The 25,433-nt window shown below is 40.9% G+C and overlaps 2 protein-coding genes across 2 annotated transcripts in view; both read left to right on the forward strand.

Annotated features, from left to right (window-relative positions):
• The window catches only part of srrm4 (serine/arginine repetitive matrix 4), a 259,782-nt gene extending 249,102 nt beyond the window's left edge, over positions 1-10,680 (forward strand). The window contains exons 8-14 of the mRNA XM_069716356.1: positions 73-156; positions 1,007-1,172; positions 4,294-4,616; positions 4,835-5,029; positions 5,182-5,283; positions 5,406-5,561; positions 7,333-10,680. Of these exons, the coding sequence (XP_069572457.1) occupies positions 73-156; positions 1,007-1,172; positions 4,294-4,616; positions 4,835-5,029; positions 5,182-5,283; positions 5,406-5,561; positions 7,333-7,591 (1,285 nt within the window). The 3' untranslated portion in view covers positions 7,592-10,680. The remainder of the gene's footprint in view (positions 1-72; positions 157-1,006; positions 1,173-4,293; positions 4,617-4,834; positions 5,030-5,181; positions 5,284-5,405; positions 5,562-7,332) is intronic.
• Positions 10,681-10,861: 181 nt separating this feature from the next.
• On the forward strand, positions 10,862-22,954 carry hspb8 (heat shock protein b8). Its single transcript, XM_069716361.1, has 3 exons — positions 10,862-11,516; positions 14,637-14,700; positions 21,308-22,954. The coding sequence occupies exons 1-3, from the start codon at positions 11,108-11,110 to the stop codon at positions 21,480-21,482; spliced, it is 648 nt and encodes a 215-aa protein (XP_069572462.1). The 5' UTR covers positions 10,862-11,107; the 3' UTR covers positions 21,483-22,954.
• The last annotated feature ends 2,479 nt before the right edge of the window (positions 22,955-25,433 follow it).

A 25,433-nucleotide genomic window follows, 5' to 3' on the forward strand; every position in this document is an offset into this window, starting at 1 on the left:
CTGTCAATGAACTAATCATCGTACTCTTTGCTCCTTATCCAATTGTTTGTCTTCCCCTGTGCTCTCCTCCAGTTCACGGACTCACTCACGTAGGAGACGACGCTACCGGAGGTCAGAGTCGGACAGTTCCTCCTGTCAATCTTCCACAGAGGACAGGTAGGGTCCTCCCCCCCCCCCCATTCCCCACCCCATCCCTCCTCACCCCCTGCTCCCTTAGTTTATCTTATCAGCCAGAGGTGTCTGCCAAGTTCTTGGTCACAGCACAGCGATGACTGATAAGGCAGAGGTGACTTCCTGATCTCGGGTACAAGCAGCCCTTATCAGAGCCTCGCAGGAAACAGCCCCAAATTCACTCCACAGATAAATGCACTCAATTATCATAACATATAGCAAAATATTGGCTGTGTGATGATATGAAAGATGTTGTTTTTGACAGCTTTTATGGATTACACTGTGGATAGCAGAAGGATCGCTACTAACCTGTGGAATGATTTGATACTGGTGATAATTAATCCTCAAATAATCATTGATAGCTGTTGAACGCAGAGGATTGCATTTTGAGTCAGAGTGGCATCCTCAAGAACAACTCAATCAGTGAACTTTGAGCCATGAGAATAGGTCAAATTCACTTTATCTTGAGCTGAAACTGAAACAAGGGTAAAGAGCAATACAAATCAATAAATGTTGAGCTTTAAACTATGTTCTCCCAACATGTTTGTACGGATGAATTTCAGTTCCTCATCAGTTCAAATTTTCAGGTGGTTTCACACTCGAGAAACTATTTCTTTACAGTTTCACAAGCAATTCCGATTTATTTTTCAAAATGGCAAACAAAAAAACAGAAAAAATGTTGCTAAAGTAAATTAAGGTGTTTCATTGGCATCAAATGTGCATGAATATAACTTTTTATCTCATTGTCTGAGGTGCAAAATTGGCTGTAATGGAACATGAGCATCTCCGTCACAGTGCTGTGTCATGAAAACTAAACGCACCATTTTTCCCACAGACGGCATCTGCAGAAATCTGTGGTACATCAGCCCTACGGAGATCTGGCAGCTGTAGGAGAGGAAACCAGCGCAGTGCTCAACCACGTGGACATGAAGTGGAGACCTACAACCAAATCAGTCTGTAAACCGGCTCCAAAATATCGCTCCATCCTCTCAACCGGCACCGTAAGTACTCTTCAGGACTCTCATGACGCTGCCACCAGTTCAGTTTGATTTCTCAGTTATGGCCATGTCAAACAGCTCGTTGTCAGTCAACATGAAATGCCTACAGTTGTGAAGCAGTTCATTTGGGTTTGGAAAGTCATTCTCAGAAAAAAGCATTTTCTTATTTCGACCACTGTTAAAAGAGATCCTGGGTTTGAGATATTTTTCCATTAATATTCAACTGAAATACAATATACTTCAGAAAATGATTTGTCTAAACCCATTTAACTGCTAATGGATGAATATTTAGAAAATTGAAACAACTGTTCATGGCCTGACTCTGAGCTCATTTTATGAATTCTTTATTTTTGCAGCAATTTTGTCAGTTCTTGCTTCTCTGTTTTAAAAAACTAACCCCATTAATCATGTTCATATTTGGTAGAAAGGACTCCCCACAAAATAACTGTTGGCTAAACACGCTGGCTAAATTATAACACTGTCTTATTTTCCCTTCTGTCATGTCCGGTTAAAATGTAAATATTATGATGATTAACAAACGCTTTTTCAAGTGTCATTTTTCACAGGCAGATTTCTCTATTTGTACGTATGTAAAGAATTCAAACAGAAACTTGAGAAGGAAAAGTTGTGCAAAGAAGCCTAGTTTAGAGCCAGAGACGACAAACAAATTGCCTGCCATTTCCCCTGAAGCTCTTTATGTTAAACGTTTCCACGTTAACCCTTTTTAGTGTGAAGCTGCAGCGCTGCATGGGATAATAATATTTTAGAATCAAAAGCAATTATAAAAACAATGTCCTTATAATTGCCTTAAACCATGATCGTCATCAAAAGTGGATGAGACTGCAGTTGTGTTGAGTCAACACAAAGAATTTTAAGAGATGGGGCAGTTTGAGAGCATTGCATGGAAATCATATATTTGACATAATCAACAGGGAAACGGGTTGAACTAGGAGATATAATGGAAAACATTTCAATTAGTAATCATTAGTGGTTTTCCCCTTGCGCCTTTGGAACAAAACAAAAACAGAAAAACATGCTAATAGCCTTAGAGATCTTTTGTCAAATAAGACTCAGGTGCAAGCATGTTTTTACCTTTTGTCAATGGCCTCCATGTCCTTGCATACTAACAATCTAACAAAACATAAAAAAATGTATGTAATTTTGCCAGTTGAGCCCCTCTCAGTCCCCTCCGGTCACTGCATCTGTTTTATGTTAGACTTCCAGCTGTTCCAGTGGCAGACCTGACCCGAGGCTGAAATGAAACCATGAAAAAAAAAAAAAAAAAAAAAACTTAAAGTATGATTGGCATTTTCTAGAAAAGACATTTTGAACTATAAAATAGTTTATTGCAGCTTGATTTTCAGTTTTTTTTTTTCATAAACACAGCTATGTCCTTAAACTTATTCTCTTGCTTATTGGGGCATAAAATACATTTAATTTCTCTCCAGCAATCATTAAATTATGCTAATTGCACAGACAGATGTTTTTAATTATACACCACAGGGTTTTAATTGAAATTCAATAAATTAATCCATATATCGAATCGTGCCTGGCATTCAATTTCCCTAAGTCTTTCAGGAGGACTTCATAGTTGGTCGCTGACTTACTGTCAGAATTACTCAGTTGTGTTTTATTTATGGGGTTTAATTTGGTGACTAAAGGCACAACATTTGAAAGTAAAGCAGGATGATCTTTGCTTAATATTTCTTTCCCAAAAAAGCAATCCATAAAGGGAGAGGTAGGTATGAGTGGACCAAAAAACCCACAAAAACATGTACAATCAGTGCGATTGATTATGAAATATGTCGGCCTTTACTGTAATAATAAGTGGGGAATTTTGTTGTGGTGGTGAATGTTTGGGGCAACAACAGGAAAAGAAATACACACCACAACCATGTGCCAGAATATCAAAGCAGACATGAAATGTTTACTTAAAGGCTGCCTTGTCAAAAACTCTTGAGGTGACATTGAAGAATGTATTTGTTTTTCTGTAAGTAAAATCTTTTACCCCTGAGTATACACAGATTGTGTGTAGAAGCGACTGTTAAAGACGATGGTAGAAGCAAAAAAGATGTGTTTAAATTTCCCTCAGGGTCGGCCTGTTGTGTTGACTGTAGACTCGATAACGGGAAACATTCGGTAGGACCGGATGGATTAACGTTTTATATGTGTCTCGCAATCAAAATCAAAGTTTAGTTATAGCTATCAGTTTTGGCGAGCTAGTATCTGTTTTCCATCTGTGGACTCTTGGCAGTAAAAAAAAACTCAGTGTGCATTGGTTGTACTCACTTACAAGCACAGGGTTTAAGTCCTCTCGCTTCCCAAAAACTCCTCAATAATACACCACTGAGGAAAGAAAAGGAAACATGCCAATATAATTCTAACTGGCTCTGGGTTTGAAGAGAGGGTTATTGTCTTTTTCTTGCAATTTACGACTCTAATGATGCACTTATGTTGCCCGCTCTTCCCTTTTTTTTACACCTTACCTACTTAAGGAGGAAAACTTGATTGGTAAGTCGATGCTATCCGCAGATTTAGGGATTTACTTGTAGGTCGGTGCAGGCTAATTGTTTACTTCTTACAGGAGAAAGAGCACAGTCATCTGTCCTATTCTGAGGTTTTTCTTAGTTAGACTGATGGGATCTCTCTTTGTCTGCAATCCTTTTCATTTCTACATAACACCCATTTTTGTGATGTTTGTTCAATGTTCTTTAAATGAGGCTTTTCAACGGGGGCTATTGTTTACTCCTTTTCTTCTTCACTGGAGTTAGAGCCGGTAGATCTTTCCACGCATTCGTTTTTCTTTCTTCTCTGCTCTTTCGTTGTTCCTTTCATATAATTGTTTTAGTGTAGACTTACTTTAAAATTTGCTTTCTTGTTGATTTCTTTGACTTTAGTTGAGTTCAGACTTTCTTTCGAGGTTAATCGCATGCTTCAAATTTGCATGATGTCTTTATCTTTCAAAGCTTTCTGTCCAAGAAAAAAAAGAAATCTCTTCACAGTTTTTTTTTAAGGGGATATGTGCCTTTGTACTAGAGTATTCACAGTGCATCAAAGCAGGTAGCAGGTTCCATTTATCGATACACGACTGGTTTTAAGCTGCAGCTTATTTGTCTGTTTGCAGATTTCATCGTCAAAACCTGGAAGCGAGCTTTTACACGGAAACGGTTCTCAGCATTTATCGAACCAGACCGAAAGGCCGCATGATTATGATTCTGGGAATGACACGTCTTCGCCGCCATCGAGCAAAACTGGTGTTTCTCGGGCGAGTGTCACTGACAACAAGAGGAGCCACTGCCAACGTCTGGCCTCGCCAGAGAAGGTGAAGTTCACTGACAGAGACAATGCCTCTGATTCAGGAAACTCAGTGACCAGCTACGCGTCCTTGTGCAAACCTTTCAGGGAGGACGGCTTGTCTGCAACCCTTTTCAGTGGAAACAGCAAGAGGTAATGTTGTGTTCATAACAAACAATCCATCTGAATGAACGCTTCCAAGGAAAATCTCAAGCTTGTTTATCTTCCGTTTCTACGCTCTGTTTCCTCAGTTGAAATATTCATCTCTTGAGTGGAGAACAAAGGACAGCATCTTTTAATAACCGACCCCGGCTACAGTTTGGGCTTTATCACTCAAAGCAGTGAGACGTCTGAATGTGTTTTCTTTGCAGAGGACAGATAACCTTGGGGTGCCGGGTGGAGGTTGTGAGATCTCCAAAGACTTCCAGCTGTTCGCGGAGGAAGGGCAAGTCATCTCGAAGGCGAGCGAAAACTCGGTCATCCAGCAGCAGGAGCAGGAGCAGATCCTCAGGGAGTTCCAGATACTCGGGACGCTACTCTCGAAGCCCCTCAATGACATCATGCAGGTGCGTTTTGTACACCATTAATATCTAATAATAGCCAAGTTACACTGACTGCTTTTCTGTTCACTTCTATTTCAATTTACATATGCCAAATTTCAGAAATTTACAATCAAATTTTTCCAATGTTTTATGGAATCATTCTTTTCTCTTTGCAGCTCGTACTCCCGCTCACCGAGTAATTCACCTGATCTGAGGCAGAGAGGCAGCGTGGCCAGCCTGAGCTCCAGAGGAAGCTACTCCAGACACAGTGCTGACAGGTGAACTTTACAAAGTGTTTCAACTGTAAATGACTCCTCATTATTGGCGTATAAGAGTAAAATACACCGTATATTGACATCGTTGGTGATTAAAACTTCACCCTGCAATGTCTGCTTCCCAGACTACGAGACAAAAAGAGAACAGCGAGCTCCAGAGAAACAGATGTGAAGCACAAACATAAGGTTAGCGGGAAGAGACAAAGACGCAAATCCTACTCTCCGATGAAGAAAAGGAGGAGAGACTCGCCAAGCCATCTGGAAGCACGCCGAATCACAAGGTACAGCTTTCCCTGTCTTGTCATTTATAGCTGTTGTATGTTTTTATGCCTAAAGGCAGCAAAAATGCACTGCTGGTCCCACCCTCCTCCCCTGGAATTTTTCACTCGTGTTGATGACCTGTGTACCATGAAATGGCATTTAGCCTAAGGATGAGATCACTGTTGGCTCTAAAGCCACCACAGGCGCTGAGGAAACAGATGGTGACCATAGGCAATTTAAAATGTAAAAGAAGACGACAGTCTGATGTTATCTTTTTCAATAGATCAGGCCCACCACACAGGAAGCATGAGTTGTTGTTTTTTTCTCATTTCACACAGCTATTTACAGACAAAAGATATACACTCAAAAAATAAACAAAAGAGCACATGCAGCCACAGAAGGATTACAAAAATGACCAGATTGTATTTAGGTATTCTTATATAGCTAAAGCTAGAGAATCTAGTTTCCCTCGGAAGTTGAAGGAGCACAAAAAAGGAGGATGAATATTGGGTAGATGTAAAAAATAAGCACAAAACTACGGGAGCAAGAAAGCATAAAGTTAATGAGGTGCAATGTTGGCATATAAATCCACAGAGAGTAAAAGAGAGGAGAGGAGCTCAGTGCATCGTGGGAGATCTCCCAGCAGCCGAGGCCTCTAGTACAACTCAAGGATGGCTCAAGGTCACTTGAGCAAACCCTATCTATATACTGTATCAAAAAGGGAAGTTTTAATCCCAATTTTAGAAGTAAAGAAGGCGTCTGCCTCCAGAGTCCAAACTGAGAGCTGATTCAGCAGAGGGGCCTGAAAGCTGAAGGTTCTGCATCTCTTTCTACTTTTGGAAACTCAAGGAACCCCAAGCAGGCCAACTTTCTATGAAGTTCTCTATTGGGATAGTAGGGTACTATGAGATCTTTTTATAAATCATGAAAGGAATATTGAAATCAATTCTGAACAAATCATAATTTTGTAATATTAACATCCAGCCAACACAGCAGCATCAGCATTCATTTAGTCTTTTAGCCGCCTGATAAATTGAAGGCCTGCTTTGGTCTCAGCGCCACTTAATGGTAAAACAAACCAGTTGCTTTAGCTGCTACATGCTCCACTGGGTTCACCAGCTAGTTGCTAACTTTGTCTGTCTGCTTTTTTGATTTTGAGAAAAATTTCATCTGAAAACTAAAACAATTAAATTGTTGTAAAACCAAAACAACGTGCTAAAAGATGCTAAATTGTACCGTAAAGATGAAGGGAGCTAGAGAGTAGGGCGATAATTATAGCTCTTTCAGCTGAAACATTTTATATCCTGTTCGTATGAATCGACAACCAGCAGTCGTTATGAAGCCTCGAGTTCGAAATATGGCCGACGCCATCTTGCCAGTTCGTAGCGTTTTGGAGCCGGTAGTGACCATATTTGGGCGAGCTGGGGAGGAGCGAGCGGTGGATCTGACTCAATCTGATTGGATACCCATTGACACAACATCCTGCCCACCGATAGACGTAACCTGATTGCACCATTGGCCTGTCAATCAAACACACACGCCCCCAAAAACCCAGCTTTCTGAGGCTTATTTTATAGTTAATGGCGGTATTATTTTCAGATGGACAGCGGTGGACTGGTGGTATCACAGTTTAAGGCTCTTCCGCATCTGCCTGGTTTTTCTGAGCCGGAACCTACGTCCATTTTTATACCCAGTCTATGGTTCATATAGAAATTTGTTTTGTGCAGCTTTAAGGTCGAGGCTACACGTTGCATCTGTCACTTTCTTTACACATCTTCTTGCTCTCCATAGTGCCAGGAAGCGACCCATCCCTTACTTCCGACCCAGCCCTTCCTCCAGCAGCCGGTCCACCAGCGTGTCGTCCTGGAGCAGCCTGTTCACCCGCAGCCGCAGTCGCAGCCCGATCCACAGCATTAGCCGCAGCCGCAGCCGCAGCTACTCCTCCTACAGGAGCTACAGCCGCAGCTCGTCATGGAACTCAATCTTTGGGACCCGCAGTCGCAGCCGGAGTCGCGGTTCGTTGAACAAACGCAACAAAACGAGGCATTAGAATTTCTCAAGGAACATTAAGGGACTGAAACCGCGGCCGTGTTTTCAGTTGAGAACAGTGGATGTCGAAGCGATCGACTGTGTGCGTCCCCGCGCTCCGCTTTGACGCTCGAGTGGAAATGTCCCAGCAGTGGTCTTTCACTGAGGCCGTCTCGTTCACTCCCGCCGCCCGCAGAGACCACTGGAGACTGAATGTCTTTTTGTTTGTTTTTTGTTCCTGTACTGCATCCTCTTGCATCAGCACTCACAATGGCCTGGGACTGTTCATCTCTTGGATATTTACAATAGAAACTGCACAGAAGAAAGAAACACTATTCCTGTATTTAGTCAGCTACAATCTCTGTTCCATTTCTCCCATTGCACACATCTGTGCACTTCAAATTAATCTTGCAAATGCTTTAAAATAGTTTAACAACCTTATATTTATTTCATAATTGATGGTACATAATGTGGCTTAATCAGAGGTCCAAGAAGCATTGAAATAACTCCCATTTTGGTTTTCACTTTCAATAGCTACAATGTTTTGGCCTTATGCAAGTACACATGAACTAATTCCCAACAACTCATCAGACATTCACTGTCCTGCGTCAGGGCTGTACGTCCTCGATTCTGCACCGAGAAATTAAGTATTGAGATAACGTTCCAACCGTTTGATCCGAGTGTTTACAAACGGCTTCACAGGGATCGTTATCGGGAAGTAGGAAAAGGTTTATTGGTCTGATCTCAGCACTTCACAAGGTGGAGAACAAACATGTTTCTTCAGCGAGGGTGGCCTGACGGAGAGCAAACGGCCTGTCAGCTCAAATGCCAAATTAATTTATCCTTTGATCAAGTGGAAAACAATTGAAATGTCAGTCCATGTAATACAAGAGAGAGCGATCGAAACTTCGGGGGGTTCTTTTGACAAAATGTTCTCGGTATCAGAGGAGGTATTTCCCTTAACAGCTCATGGTGAATGAAACATCCGATGGATTTGTTCTGGGAAAAGGGTAAAGATAGCGAACTTTTTATTTGCTCCAATGCTTAGATTCATATTTTGAGCTGTCCATAGTTATTTTACTGAATGAGTCAGTCTCTGATTTTTGTTTATTGAATCATTTTATTTAGAAAATTAGGCCCAGACAGAAAAGGCTGTGCCTCATGTGACTGCAACGTGCTGAAATGACATCTGAACTCATGAATAGCATTGGTTCTCAGTTTACTTGAATAATATTTTCTTGCTGTAACACTGGAATCAAACCAAACTGTTTTTGAGTTTTATCTCAACAGAAGGTCAAGTTTTGAATCGTGCATCACCATGCATATTTATTACTTATTTAATATTTATTGGTTCGTTGTCTCTCTCAGTAGTGGTCAGTCTTTCTATGCAACACTGTCAATTCATAGTTTTTATGACACTGCTTAATTGACAGCAAATTTTTGGTTTGTTGTAAATTATTCCTGGGTTTTGCCATCGTTCATGCGCATGAACCTTGAAGTAGGAGCAGATGTTCAAGAGACAGAGGAGCAGGAAAAAAAAAGTGGAATGGCAGAAAAGATCTGTTTTGTCTGACCTTTCGTTTTAGATACTTTTTGTCTTTTAAAAGCAAAGGTTAAACATTTGGGGAGAAATGCTTATTTGCTTTCATATTAAGAGTAAGTGGGAAAAAAAATCGATACCACTCTCAGGTCTGTTTGCCAAATATGAAACTACAGCTATGAGATGGTTTTGGCTTTGCATAAAGACTGGAAACAGGCCGCCTAGCTCTGAATAAAGGTGAGAAAATCCCCCCACCACCCTCTCTAAAGCCTCCTTATAAGCAAGTGACATGTAATTTGTACAAAATTGTAATTTCATTGCACCATCCAAGAAACATGTTTAGTAGTAAGTTTTAGTGGTTTTGGTGGGTTTGACTCCAAAGTTTGAAACTGCCTTTTTTGCTTGTAATTAAGAGTTATATTTCTCGAACATTTTAAAATCCATCTTCCCGTCTGTGTTACTGCTTCAGGGCAGATAGACTGCTCTCTATGCACTCAATACTCTCAGCTTATTTATCTGAATGTCAACTAAATTAGACGAATGAGGGAAATATGGCGCGGGAGTCATCCATAAACTCACAAACGAATGATGGCTAGTGTGAACCAGTGTCATCGAGGTGCCGGTGGGAGATTTGTGCAGTGATGTTGATAGACTTTCTAGATGGTCACCCAAGGCAACGCCCCCCCACCCCTCTCCATCTCCCAATGTAAAGTTTACATCAGTCCTTGTGCAAAATGATTTTGAATGTGTCAGTACTGTGGTGTAAATAGGCATTTGCATTGTAAAAAATTATACAGAAGGTGTAATTATTTGATTGACAAAATGTGATTGGGGCCTTGTTGGATGTTTAAAGGTTTTGGATAAGATGCATTGATCAGTGAAAAAGGAAATTAAGACAATATACAGGCATTAATTAGCAGACTCTAGATGTCCTGTTCCCTCTGATCATGTCTTCTGTTATTAAAAAAAAAAAAAAATCCAATAACAAGGTCATATAGTGATCCAGTGTTTCAGTGTTAAATTATGCATATTCTCCCTGTTTTCCATAAGCGAACATATTGAAACCGCAAATATTCGTCATGCTGTCACATTCGATCTCGTGTCAGTGTGAACTTCACAACGTGTCACCTAGAAATTGAATCGTCCCCACTTGAACCCCATGAAATCAACTTTCCCTTTCACTATGTGTTCAGAATAAGCTATATAAAATCCTGTTCTGAATAAAGTGCCATCGTCTTCTTTTATACTTTAAAAACAGATTCGTCACAGTAAATAGATGACATCTTCACAAAGTTGACTTCTTAGCCGGTTTGTTTAATCCGTACTGTGACATCAGTGTGTTTGACATGAAGCTCTGCGTTATCTTCTATTAAAAATCCTGAGTCACCAAGAGGAGGGAGCTCCAACTCTGTATGAGTTACAAGTGGACACTGCGCAACTTAGTTTGGTCAAAAGTAGGCTGGTCCTCGGTCAGCTGGTGCTCCTCCACTACAAGAAATATCCACACCAGCCACTCATTAAGTCTTCATTTAAGAATTTACATGTCATTTGTCTGTAGTAACCATCTTAAAAAGTGAATTGGATTGAAAACAAGACAGTATTAAATTATAATTTCCTCTCCATTAAAGGTTTTAAGATTTTGTGTTAGTGTAAGAATGCATTTTTTGCAGTGGGAGTGCTCTCCAGATCCTCCCCGCACTTTCCCAACACTTACCCCGAGCAGCCTCTTCGTCTGGGAAATCTCAGTCCAGTATAAAACCCACAGGCAGAAGAAATTAGATCAGTTCACTTAGAGCTTTAAAAAACTCAGTGCCCGCTTCAGATTTGGATCAACAGTTGACTTGTTGCGTAACGGTGATGTGCGTAATTCTAAAGAGATAACGTTTTGATACACCAGAGGCACTTCTGTTGTTACAAAGAAAGAGTTTTGGGTTCGTTTGTTTTTTGTTTTTTTTACACGAATAACAGAAAGTTTTCTGGCTCTGAACTCAGTTGGACATGGCTGAAGGAGACTTTTACACGATGGGAAGCCGGCAGAGGTTTCCCAGAGATCCGTTTGGAGAGTCGCCGTTCAGGGATCAGCTCGCATCTCGGTTTATGGACGATGACTTTGGGATGCCCCCTTTCCCCGATGATCTGGCGATGGACTGGCCGGGATGGGCACGGCCGGGCCGGCTAAGCACGCGCCTCAACCCCTCGCCCTTCAGCAGCAGTTTACGCACAGGTTTCCCCCCTCGTCAATCCACGGGAGGCCCCGCGCTGTACACCAGCAGGTACGGCGAGCCTTCCTCCAGGAGCTCCCCCGTCACCACCGGGGGGGAGCCCTGGAAAGTCTGCGTGAACGTCCACAGCTTCAAACCAGAGGAGTTAAACGTGAAGACGAGAGACGGGTTTGTAGAAGTGTCAGGTGAGTTGCTGCAGACATCATAACACAATTTTGCCTTTCTTTTCCTGGAAGATAAATGTCGTTATTATCAGGTTGATTTGGGAGGAAGGCCTTCGGGGGCAGGAAAACTTTTTACTTGTCGTTTTTGTGACAGCTGATAATGAGTGACTGGAGGTCAAACTGTCCCATTTCCCATGACACTGTACAAACCATCAGTTTAAATTCCAGAAAGTCTACCTGGATGATTGCCCACGCATCAAGACATCAGTTATAGTCAAGACATAGTCAAGTAAGGTTTAGTCATAAAACAAATTGAAATACATCATCTGCAGGCCTGTACCCTGGCCAGGTAACCAGTTAAATAAATTATGTGAGGCATATTGCACAGGCAACACATCAAACAGAATATGGACATCATAAATATATCATGATTGTGTAATACAATAATCTTCAGAGCCGCAGCCGCCCTCAGCACACTGAGGTCATGGCCTCAATATTTTCTATGGGAAATTAGTATGATAAAAATCAATCGATTATTTCTCCTGAAATATCATTAGCTGTGTGGAAAAGATGAAGATATAGTTAGACTAAAAGTTAAGGAGATACAATTAAGACGATAGAGTGAACAATTAGGGTGTTTGGAATTAAATACATTTTAATGTAAAGGCCTTTTTAGAAGCTAATCTAACATTTGTGTGTTGGTGGGATTATCATGTGGAAACTTGAACTCGTGGCCCGAGGTCTTCAAAAATCTTGGCAGTGGCCCTGTTTAATCATTCAGTATTTTTTTATTTAAAATTAATCTTTTAAACGTAGACACCATTTCAAGCAACAGCTAAGACAAAGCAGCATGAAAAAATTCAAAGTTGTGTACAAAACCACTTCCATCCAAGTACATGTACAAACACATTTAAAAATCATAAAATAGAGCGTTCAAAAAGCTGCAGTCCACACAAATCAAAGGACAGAATTCACCAGATTTTGATTAAACAAAACGTTAACAACACCTCTGTGTCTCTCAGGATCCTCATGTCAATCTGGTTGAGAGATATCAGCTCTTTGTAGCACAACTGATGGAGTAAAATGAAAACACCTCATTGATATATTATGGTTTCAGCTTTAGTGAGTCTTGATTTGGAAACGTGGGATGGATTTTGGGGACTGGGACAAGCAAGTTGGCAGGCAGATTCTCAAGCTTAGACACCTGTTTCAGATTCTTGGAGAATCGCTCCCTCCACCACCCATGAGCTCGATTTAGATTTAAGGCAAGGCCCGTGACAACAGTCTCTGTTTACAATAAGACATGCCGCGCGCTACCGTTAAACACCGGAGAGAATGTTCTGGAAGCACAAGCTCACTTCTCCACAGCCGTCCTCGTGCAGGTTTTGTGTCTGCTGATGTCACGTTTGAGCTCAGACACTCATCACGGGAGTAAGTTGTACAAATTGCTTCCTCAAATTGAGGTTTGGGAAGAGAGATGGATTCCAGGGATACCCAGAGCAGGAGAGGGCACAGAGGACAGCAGGCCCCCCGGCTCTGAGTTTTTTATAAGCACATTGTCGGTATGCCAGTTGGGTCATTCAATCAGCGCCATGTTGAGCCCGCCTGCCACAGTGACTCAACCTGTTCTAAAAGTGGGACGGGGAATGTGGTACAAGCATGTTCGAGGTGTTCAGTACATGAATGAATAAATCTTCACAGACAAGTGTGTTTCATCTGGTTAACAGGTTACTGAAAAACAGTGAAAAGTGGGTGAAGTCCAGGAATAAGGACACAGGACTCTTTCTGAATGCATTCTTTTTTTAAATATCTGAATTTAATTTGACCTACTCTCACAAGGCTCACGCTGTTGGTGCACATCTCAAAGCAAAACTCCAGTTGATCAAATTACCACAAAGCAGCTGCAACCCAATGAATATGGGGCGAAGGCAGACGGGGGGTTTCTGGGCTATTGCTCTGAAGAGCAGAGACTGCTCCCACAAGGAAAATAACAGCTTTGTTAGAATGCTTAAAATGACTACTGACTGTTGGCTCAGAAACTGCTCATATGGAGAGATTTGGAGGACAGCAAACCTTTAAAAGTAGCACTAAACTGATGGACATTTAAAACCAGAAAAGTTGAACTTGCTGAGGATCCAATACTTAAACAAAGAAGACAGAAGCAGTGCTAAATAGTGATGTGATAGATCAGCGACCTGTGTCCTCACTGCATTTGAACAATGATGCGATTGTGTTGCTGACACAGCTACAGTAGTCAGTGACCTGAAACCTTTGAGATGAATTGCTTTTGAAACACAGTGCATAGCCATGTCATAAGAAGCTACAAAGTTGCAAATATGAAAACTACAGCCCATCTCTTTATACTTGTGGTGATAGAAAAACGTATCCATCCCGTTTCAACACCACAATCCTCCCAAAACATTCAGTCTAACACATCTGGAATTTAACATCTCTGTCGTAAGAGCCTTGAAAACAAGGAGAGGCAACTCCCTGCTGAACCTTCGTTATTCATGAAATGTCTCTGGGAGATAATTAAGGGACCAGTTTTACTTCTTTAGTTATGATGAGGTTTTCATAACAATCCTCTGACTTCATTGGTGCTCACTCCTCTCCAGAGCCTCGCATGTTCCATCCTTGATCTCTGGTAGAAGTCCAGCACTTTCTGCCGGGGAAAGACGTCATTGCGGGGGGATAGGGTAGCACATAGTCGAGCCTGGAGTGCATAAGGGGGTGGAGGGCGTGGAGGGACGGCCATGCTGCTGGCGGCGGCGGCGGCGATGACATTTAGCAGCGCGGCAGCAGCTGCTAGCGAGCCCGACAGACAGACCGACCGACCATAAACAGTGAGGGAGAAGCAGGAGACAGACACAGACAGAAAAAGAAGCGGAAAACATTTCAATATGTTCATTGCAATCCACCCAACAGGTCAAAACAAACACACAGCAGAGATTGAGCAATGGAAAACTGTGAAATGTCATTCGAGCTCTCGTACATCAACACCTTGTGATGGGTGTTGTATGATCAGTGTCCTTGTGATAAGGACATTCATTTATGATCTATCGCATGCTTAATTATTGCCCAATATGAAAGTTATTCATCTCTGAACCTCGCTCACTTATTTGCTCATGTCTTTCCAAACAGGAAAACACGAAGAAAAACAGGAAGAAGGAGGCATAGTGACAAAGAATTTCACAAAGAAGATACAGTGAGTATGATTTCAGTGAACTCAATAATGGCTGCATCCTTTATTCTCTGGATTTCTGCACACCATGTTTCAGACAACGTTTATTGGAGAGATGTTTGTTAAACCACTGAGCTGTTATGACTCCGGGGTGGTACAGGTTCGTTTTTGTGATGGCAACATTAAATTAAAGTAACCTTTCTACTATGTGCAACTGCAATGAAATTATACATTTCCCATCAAATTCATGGTGGAGGCAGCGGGTCAAGTACCAGGGAAGAAAAAAAACAAAAAAACATACAAAACTCTTAGTTTTTTAGATTTTCCTTGATTGCATGTTTAACAGTTTTACCTTTTCAATTCAGTCTATCTTCAACTCCACTACTGACTTTATTGGCACAAGTAGGAGGCACAAGGAGGGATGGCTTTATATTTAGAGGAATAGAGGAGGGGTCTCCAACCAAGTAGCTTGTGAGCTTTGACCTCATGTGAAATGATCACGACCTCTTAACACATGTTAAAATAACGTGCCGAGACAGTGCCGATGAGAAGTCATTTCCTTTGTCACTAATGTGAGACAGAACAACGACTCAGTTTCGGACGAGGTCGTCTATATTGTGACTTTTTCCTTGTTTGAATGAGGCGGATTGAGTGGATGGTTCAGCCGACGTGTGTGCAGGAAACAGCTGTTTGCTTCTCGTTTCCAACCAGTTGGGAAACTTTTTTGGGACATTCTGTAAAAAATGCATTTACTGTTGCCGTGACAGCAAAGGTTTCATAACTTTAAGGAAGTTGTAACTTTAACGCACAGCACATTTCAAGTGCTCATTTTAGCCCAAATCATTACATTTCCCTAACAAAGTGTTTAATGTACAGGGCCGAGGGTGTTGATTCAGGAAACACTCCGGTGGGGTGTATTTAGGGGGGAGGAACAAACGACCGACATGGTTGCATAGTTTGGAGGACTTGTTGGTAGGATTTTTGATTTTAATCAAGCTTTAGAATTATGGACAAAAAGGCCAAGAAACATTGAGAGGTAAATACTAATTGATAAGAAGATAACCTCAAAGAAGGAAAGAACTTAGATTTTTTTTTTTTTTTTTTTGCAGTGAATTGTACACGCAGATGTTCAGATATACTTTTCTTTACTGAACAACATGACAACATCCTGCTTTTTGTTATCTCTGAAGAGTGTAAAAAGTTCCTTGATTCTGCACCTCTCACTCAGAGTATCTTTAAACAGCTGCTACAGAGTCACATTCAACTCTCCAGGCAAAACTTGTCATCTTCAAACAGTACTGGAAACCTGGAGCCAGCCCTACCCAGATGAAGTATTGGTGTGGAGAGCAGGAGAGTTTTCCAGAGAGGAATCATATGTAAGCCAAACAGGCCACACAAAAGTCTCCACAGCCTCCACGTCTGTGCACCTCTGCTCCTTTAATTGGGCACGAGGAAGACTCCCAACAGCAGCGATAATCGCTGGTGCGTATCGCCGTCTCGCTGGCACGTCAGTCCCGTTCTGTTAATTTCCTGTTGGCTAATTAAGCAGGTGCCCTCCGCCCGCACTGCTTATATCACAATCATTTTAATTGGAATGGCTTCAGATCAGGCCTGTGCTCCCCAGCAAGGCAAAACCGAAAATCAATGAAAGACTGAACATATAGAGAGGGGGGGGGGGGGGGCAAATATATAAATAACCGCACTCGATAAACAAACCCACTGGCTATATGAGCGAGAGAGAAAGATAGCATAGTAAGCACATGTCTTTTGCATGGGTCGTGTCTGAATGTGCTTTTAACTGAAGGGCTACAACTTTTTGTGCTTTATTCATCCAGTAGCAATAAAGTGTGTGTCACTTTTTAAAAAGAAAAAAGCATAAGGCAGGAAAACAAACTTCACCAAGATGATGCACTCAAAATAGTCCAAAATTAAAACGTTAAACACTGGACACTTTTTACCCTAAAAAGTCGCCATCTTGGCTACGTAGAGGAACTTTACTTACTGAAACTTTTAAGTCTGAGGAAGCTGCAGCTGTTCCTGAACTCAGCACACAAAAGTGTGTATTTTGCACTTCTGCTGCTGGACAGAAGCCATCAGTGTGTTTATCAAGTGTTAAACAGAGGACACAAGAGCAAGTTAATTTTTAGGTGAAATAATTAAAGCTGCAGATATTTCAGCAGGTGATGTATTTGCATGCTGAGGTTCTTTGCGGTCAGTGCAGAGCGGCAGTGTGCAGTTTGAAACAACACTACCCTGTCAAAATTCCTGCACTACACAGATAAGAGTCCTCACATGTAAGAGCGCAATTTGTTAGTTTACTAAGGGAAGTATGTCATTTAAAACACAGCATAAGTTGTTTAGTTTTGCCCCATCTAAAAGGAAAACTGACAGAACTCTCGACTATCGAGAAAAAATGGTTAAAAACATAAATAATCTGTAGTCAGAGATCTCTAAATGAGAACAAGATGTCCCTGTTAGTATCAGTGCGACCTCTGATTCAACATAGTCACTGATCAATGTATTCCTATATTGGGCTGACATCAATCCTTGACTTTAAATCTATATCTTTGGTGATATCTTTTTCAATTATCAAAAAAAAAGTATCACGCTGGCTGACAATAAAAACACTATTAAGAATAAGGAAGCAGAATTTGAGTCTGATCTCCAGGCGTCAACTATTTAACAGCCTCATCTCCTTCACTTCTATTTGCCGCAATACATGAAGTAACACAGTACTTAAGTGTAATTTCACAGCTAATGTACTTTATAAATGTTGCACACCGCCTGTGCTATAAATAAATGGAAGGAGTTTGTGCTTCGGGGGAAAGTACATGCTCTTAAAAAGCAGACACCACAAACTGATTGATGTAAAGTAAACAGTGCTGCCGAGTCCAAGGGTTCATTCTTCTGTTAGACCATCCGATCCAAACCAGGGAGAGATGTGTAAGTTCTTAACCAAAAATGTGGCTGCTAAATCGGCTCTGAGGGCAAAGGTAATGTTCTGACCTCAGGTCATGTAGCAACACAACAACCCTGATCTGTCTGTTATTCAGACATGTCTCCTTCTGCTTCCGTTTCTGGTCTCATGAGACACATGATGCTGCTGGACTGACTCAATCCAAATGTGTACTGTGTCTGAGTGAGTGGGAAGAAGCATAGGGGTTACATGTTCTACACACACACACACTTCAAGAACACACACCATGTTCGGTCTCACTGTCTTGTTTCTCTGTGGCTCAGAAACTCTGCAGCATATTGGGACAGTTTTTTGGCAGCTGTACAAAATCAATGCCTGAGATAAACTGTACGCTTGCCAAAGTTAAATAAACTCCGCGAGCTGGACAGATAAGGTTTCTGCTGGAGTCCCATGTAACAGGCCGACTGAGTCATTTGACTTTGTCGGAAGGGGCAACTTTACTTCGTAGCAAGTGGCTCTTTGAAGGAAGGGTTGGGACCACAGATATATGAAAATGATTCAAGATTAATTCTGGCTTACACCAACTTTAATCAGTAGCTTTAAAATCCCCCCCCCCCCACACTTTATTTATTTACGCAGTCTGAATTACATTGAACAATAAATGTAATTATTATTGGCCACTGCTGAATGGAATATCAGTCAGTCCACCACTTTAGTCTAGACTGAAATATCTCAACAACTAAGAGATGGATTATCATGAATATTGGTAGACATATTGTTTCATCTCATACGATCTATTATAAGAGCAATATTGATCCCTGACTTTTCATCGAGCAATGCCATGAGGTTGAATTTTGTGGTTCAGAGACAAAAATAATTCAAAGGAACACCTGCAGGTCAAAGCTTTCACAATTTTACAGAAATATGTCAAAATCTACTGGATTGGCACAAAACGTCTAAACAAGCATTCATGGTTTCCAGAGGAATCCACTGTCTTTCTCTGTAGCGCCACCATGTAGTTCACATTTGTGGTTTTACATTAAGTGAATAACTACTGGATAAAGTGCATGAAATTTGGTACACATTCCCAACAGGATCAATTGTAATGAATTTGGTGAGCCCTTAACTTTTTCACTGTCGAGCCACCGTCAGTTCAAAATGTAGAAATTTCAAATACTCCACTACTTTACAACCTAGCTGCAAAATTGATGATCTTCCCAAGAGCCTCAGCAATACTTTTTGATGGTAATTGAATGTCAAATAGAATGTAATATCAGCATGCTATTGTGCTAAACTAAGTTTCTGGTGGAAAAAAGCGCAATTGCAAAAACAAAAAAAGATCAAGCTAAAAACAAATAATAGAAACACAAACTCCAACAATCGGATTATACCTAAACATCAACATGTTAGCATGCTGGTTTAAGCATGTAGCTACCAGCTGCACGCTCTTCATCTTTTTTCAACATTTCAACTGTAGGTGTTCAGAGGCAGGAAGGACCACAACATACGACACGCGAACAGGAGGTTTTATGCAAACAAAAAACTTTAATAATCAAAAGCCAAAGCTGGATGCTGATGGGAACAGACTGGCCACTGAAACAACAAAGTGACAACAAAGAAGGGATGGGAACACAGATTAAAAACACGAGGAGGACAATGAGGGACAGATGAAACTAATAAGGGCAGGGCAGACAATCACAACAGCAGGAAGTAAAGTCGACCAAGGTGGTGCGCTAAAATGTAAAACTCGAAACCCAGACTGAAAAAGAGAAATTACAAAATAGAAATCAAATGCAAACCGTGATGGAAGATACATTACATTGCAGTTTTAAAATATTTTTCTGCAATAAAATCAGAAAAACTAAAAATGTCCTCAAAATAGCCAAGAAAAACTGCTGACATCTGATTCTGAAAATTGTGTTGAAGATGTTTTGATTAATCAATAATAAATCAATAATAAATAACACAAAATAACAAAACTGGAATTTTCTTTTGAAAAACCTGCAATGAAAATGACAGAGTTCAATGCCGGCGTCATCCAGCATAGACAGTAATCGACTTTAGTTCTGAGTGTTTGTTTTTAAACCTCTGAGCCTCCATTTACCACCTGACCCCACAGCGCCCTTCGCCTCGCAGCTTATCTCTTCAGACCTATTGTATCGGTCTTGTTCTATCTAAATTGGATTTACTATATTCCCACTGTTGGATTCTGTATTTTTGTATTATAGTTACAACGTTCTCTCTATTTTTTTGTAATTGTCGTCTCCCCACCTATTGCATCCTTAGGTATCGATTTTGTGTTTCTTTTCTGTGTTCTTTAGTTTTTCTTTGTCTTGATCTTTGGCCTAAGAATTGTTGTTGAAGCGATCCTTTTAAATCTCAGTGACACACTGTAGGTGATGTCTGTGTACACAAATAGGCCTGACTTACCCTCTCTGTGTGTCTGTCTGCCTCTGTGAGGTTCTTCAGTCTGTTCTCACTTGTATTTCACAGTAGAGTGGGAAGCCAGGAGAGTCCTCTCTAATTAAATGGGGGGTAGAACCAGAGTCTCCTCCTCTGAACCTGGCAACCTGATGTTTATATTAACTCCCAAAAGCACTTGGCTGCTCATGCAGAAAACCTACTGTACTATACCCATATTTGGCCACACTGTTTGACAAAGCATCTGAATGTGTGTCTGCCTCTGCAGCCACTTTTAGCGTACTTTCATTCCAATGGGAGGATGTTACTTTCAAAATAAACTAGAAATTGATATACTACCAGAATAGGAAACTTGTGATTTAAAATTCTGAAATAGCATTGCGTCTAAACAGTGTAAACAGTTTAAATGACTGAAACTATTACAGCTCTGGCTGGTTTTCCATTAACACTTGGTGTCATCCTGCAGGTTTTAGAGGCCAATTATCCCTCTCTGCTCTGGAAAATGTTATAACTGCAGAATGAGAAGTGTCAAAAAATAAAGCAAACATTGGGGGGAAAAAGCCTGACACAAAATTAGCTGTTTCCTATATGACAGATAAGAGCTGCAGATTAGGAAAATATACACTTGTGGAAATGTGCAGGTGTTAAACCTCCGCAGACAGACAATTACTGGAATAAGACTTCATTTTTGGAAACCTCACACCTGGATCGACCTTGTGTTTTCTCTCTCTCGTCTTTGTGGCAGAGCTGGAAGATTTTTAATGAAAACTTGTGATGGTTTTTGCTTCTTCTCCTGGGTAGGAGATTGTGTGTGTGTGTGTGTGTGTGTGTGTGTGTGTGTGTGTGTGTGTGTGTGTGTGTGTGTGTGTGTGTGTGTGTGTGTGTGTGTGTGTGTGTGTGTGTGTGTGTGTGTGTGTGTGTGTGTGTGTGCTACCCAAGGAGAAATCCTGAACCAAGTCATTTTTTTGTCCTCCCACATGCAGCACTAAAATCATCCAACTTGAGCTGTTTACAGGTATTGATGAAGTGCCAATGAAGAAGATCGCGGCACTCAACCATGTCTTTGCACCAGCTCTTATTCAGGATAGTCACAGACTTTTGCACGACCTCCAAACAGGAACTGAGCTGTTTCTCTAGGCTGTTTGTCTTCACTGCTCTCCTTATTTTCTACCTCCCACATATGCTTTAAAACCCACTGAACGTCCACAGCAGCTTAAAGCTTCTCTGCCAAGAAAACTTCTTCCCCTAAACTGCATTAAAAGCGCTCGAACCGTGTGCTTTCTCTTCCATCAGGGTTCCCATAGACGTGGACCCTCTGACAGTCTTCGCCTCTTTGTCCCCCGAGGGAGTCCTCATCATCGAAGCTCGGCAGACGCCTCCGTATTACCTCTTCAGCAGCGAGGGCTCCCAGGGTGGAGAAATGCAGGAGGTGGAGGCCCCCAAGCCCCAGGAGGCCCCTGTGGTCTAAAATCCCCACCTCTTGACTAACATGACACATCATCTGGTGTTTAACACCAGGAATTAAAATGTATGGAATATATTAGGAGAGGCCAGATACATTTGATTTTCATATGAAAGCTGTACACGGCAGTGAATAAAATCATTTTCCTACAAACAATGATACTGTAGACTTTTCCCAAGTTTGCTTTCATGAAACTCTGGTTCACTACTCTTTGGGAATGTAATTAACAATTGTTATTATTATTATTATTATTATGAGGAATTAATCAGACAGTTATTTTTTCATTTAATGTTTTTGTTCATAAGCAGTCAGAAAACTGTAAAAAGTACAACATAACACACTTTACCAAAGCCCATAGTGATATGTCCAAATAGTTAGAAAAACAATACAAAACATGTCATTTCTACTTTTCTTTTTAATTCAATTTTGATTTAAATACAAAACACAAATGTCCAAAAGAAGCAGGACTTTTACTTCGGAGCGTCTTTGTCTTCCCCAAAGTATATTTCGTATCATAAAAATGACAGACCAGCTGGTTTGGTAAATATGACCTTGTTGTTGACATTTAACTGATTTCATGATAAAGATTTGAAAACCTCAAACAGTGGCAACAATTTATTTGAATTTGTCCTCTTTTGCATCTCCAGGTGGTATATAATCATTTAAGAAATGGTTTATACCACAATAATGATGTTGTAAACTAAAAATCGACAATTGTTAACGGTTTGTTATTACTTTCATACGACTATGCAGGAATATATACACTATGAATCCTTCTGTGAAGCATTTTTAACTGGTGTACGTGCTGTGACCCCAGTTGTTAGTAGAAATCCAAATCAAAGACCAGGAATCAGCCAGTAGGAACAAACCAACTAACAGGAGAACACATCCGATTGCCCGGCCACCAGGAATAAAAGTCTGGTTTAATTTAATTCAGTCACTTCACACATTATTATTTGTCATGACATTGTCAGGAGCCAGTACGTTATTACGTCTCAAGAGTCAAATTTATATTTGCATTAATTTCATTTGGTTTTTGCATCATATCATAGGTAAAATGGTGGGTTACAAAGTGACAAATATCCCTTTATTTATTGGTGTCTTGACTTCCTTCACTTCCTACAAGTTTCTACTTTCTTAGTTTATGGATGTCACTTAAACAGACAAGAAACCAAATGAATATTGTGTAGGGGTGTATACTGACGGTGAACTGAGTGCATTAATACTGTATTCTACCAAAGTGTATTGTAAATATACTTTAATATATGCCAATTTATAATAAATATTGACCTGAAGTGTTCCACATTTTACAATATGGTTTGCATTTTTCTTTTCTATTTGATCATTTATGAAGAGGGTTGCATGATTGTTCGAGCGGACCGACTGACTTGTTGGCCAAAGACGTTTGTTTCCTGCCTTCTTTTCTGTTGATGTCTTTGTATTGACTGATGCAATAAAAATGTCCAGCCAATCTCCCAGTGTGCCTTAACATCTGTGTCTTTCATTGAGAGACGGGCCACTCTCGGGCCTGGCTCCAGGGATCGAGAGAGCCTGTTGGATAACAGAAGGAATTGGGCAGCAGATTAGCGTAGGGTTTAGTGCTGGGTGAGATTGGCACCGCTGCGTGCTGCAGAATGGGCCGAACTCATCCAGGCAGCCCTGCCAGAGCTTTTTGAATGGGAGTGCAAAAAAATTGGGGCAGTTCCATTGCATGTTGTGTGAGGCAAAATAATGTAATCTTCTCTGTGTATTGGAATCAAGAGGGATGATCAGTTTGAATTTAAAAAAAAAGTTTCCAAACTGGAGCCGCATTGTGGAAAACAACAAAAGGCTTCTGCAGCTTTGAGTTTGCACAGGCGCAGCTTTGTGTGATGTGTTAGCTCACACGAATGCTTGCATTTAATGGTATTAGATCATATGTGTGGACTTCAATTATGCCATTGTCATGGTAACTGCAATATTGGAAATGTGCCAGTTTCTCCTTGGGCAAGTTATTCATGTAGAAGTGACTAATGTACAGCTGTGCAAACATATAGTATTTGACCAATGTCAGAAGCACTTTGCTGCAACAGCTTGATAATGAGTCACTTTTTTAAAATGCTGCACTCGTGTAGTTTCAGGGGAATTGTTAATATGATTCTCCCAAATGTAACCACTTAATATTCATAAACAGTCCTGAGTTCACACATAACTAACTACAACTCATTTTAAGGTATAAACACAACACAATATTTAACATTTTCTCATGCTAGTGCTTTATTGGAGCTCCAAATACAGCATTGTTATATGGCTGTTATATCTATTGATTAACATGCATATGTGGAAGCGATGCAATGTGAGCTATATGCAGGCTGTTTCAGTGTTTTGTCAAGGTGATATTTTGTTTGTGTTTATTCTGTGGGTTCTTGTTTTTTTTCTTCAGCCTCCGGCTCCTGGCTCAGGTTTTCGCTCTGTGGACTTTCGCCCAGCTGCAGCTCCTCAGGCTGGGTGATCTCCACAGCAGCCTTCCCTGAGCCTGCCATTACCTGGATCTCTCCATCCGCGACTGCTTCTTTGTGTTCCGGCTGTTTGGATGTGTCTTCGTCTGGGATTTCTTTGCTTTCCAGGGTTTCACGGTGCTTATACGAATCTTGAAGAATCTCCGTGCCTTCGTCATCTGCAGGCACTGATGGGTGGGACTCTCCAGCTGGCTTTTCATGCATCTCCTCCTCCTGTTCCCTCCTCTCTTCATGCTGTTGAAGCTCAGCTGTCACGCTGCCAAGTTGGACCTGATCTCCATGGAGCTCCAATGGAGACTCTTCCCCATGATCCTCTGGAGACACAAACTCTGGGTGGTCTGTTTGAGGGACTTCATCTTTCTCAGGTTTTACTGCCTGCTCTCCAAAACCATCAATCTCCACCTGCAATGTACAGAAATATGGAAGAATAATTTAGCTTTCTTAGCCCACCTTAATACTGAATTTTGATGTCAGTTCTTTCACAAGTGGAAACTCTAGAGGGATATTAAATTTTATGTGATCTGAAAATATTGTTCGGAACTTGTCCTGGAAATCGCCGGTTTAAAGGGATGATTTCATTTTTGGGGAGATTTGTACTTTTTATTTTATTCTTGAGAGTTAGATAAAAAAAAATCAATACCACTCTCATGTCTGCCTGTGGTTGTATTTCCTCTTTGTTGGCAGCTTTCAGTCAAGATAAAGTTCAGCACTTTAGTTTTTGACTAGATTAAACAAATGATGAGCTAGAGTCATGTAATCAAATTAAGGCTCATGTTCAAAATGTTGGTGATTACACAGGAGATACGTCTGAATAAATTATTTTCAGTAAAAAATATTTTATGTCGAATAAAACAGTCTTTCTGCTGCTTTGCATCTATTTTCCATGCAGGAATCTTCTGTCTACAGTATGTGCTTAAATTTTGAGTCTTGCTTTTGATTGGTTCTCTCTCTCTCTCTCTCTCTCTCTCTCTCTCTCTCTCCAGCCACGCCTCATATCTTCCAATCAAATCAATGTGCCTTGCTCTGAGCAACCACGCCACAGTGGTTGGCCATGTTGTTGGATACAAATATGATAAACTTATCACATTTTTAACAGGATCAAAAAAAATCATCTGTAAACTATTACATTTTGAATGTGATCTTCCTAACACCTTATTGAACTTTAGAGGTTTTGGGAGGCCGATATTTTTTTCTTTGGACAGTCAGGTTAGCCCATGTTTAGTTTTTCAGCCTAAGTTGAGCTAACTAACTGCTGCCTCAACACGATATCATGGAAAAGCATGAAAACGACACGCTCATCCACTACAACAAAATGTGAGATAGCTATGCGTGCCGACGTTTTGCCGTAAAAGGTACAGTTTTCCTGTCCTGAATGCGTGTGTCTATTACATGCTTTGGCCTGTAGCAATTCATAGTAAAATGACACCTACAGCATGGTGTCAACCATGTGACTTACAGG

Source organism: Brachyistius frenatus, unplaced genomic scaffold, assembly GCF_029030835.1.
Source record: "Brachyistius frenatus isolate BFR_SWC_R1_liver_20210118 unplaced genomic scaffold, ASM2903083v1 Contig_156, whole genome shotgun sequence".
Classification (NCBI taxonomy): Eukaryota; Metazoa; Chordata; class Actinopteri; family Embiotocidae; genus Brachyistius; species Brachyistius frenatus.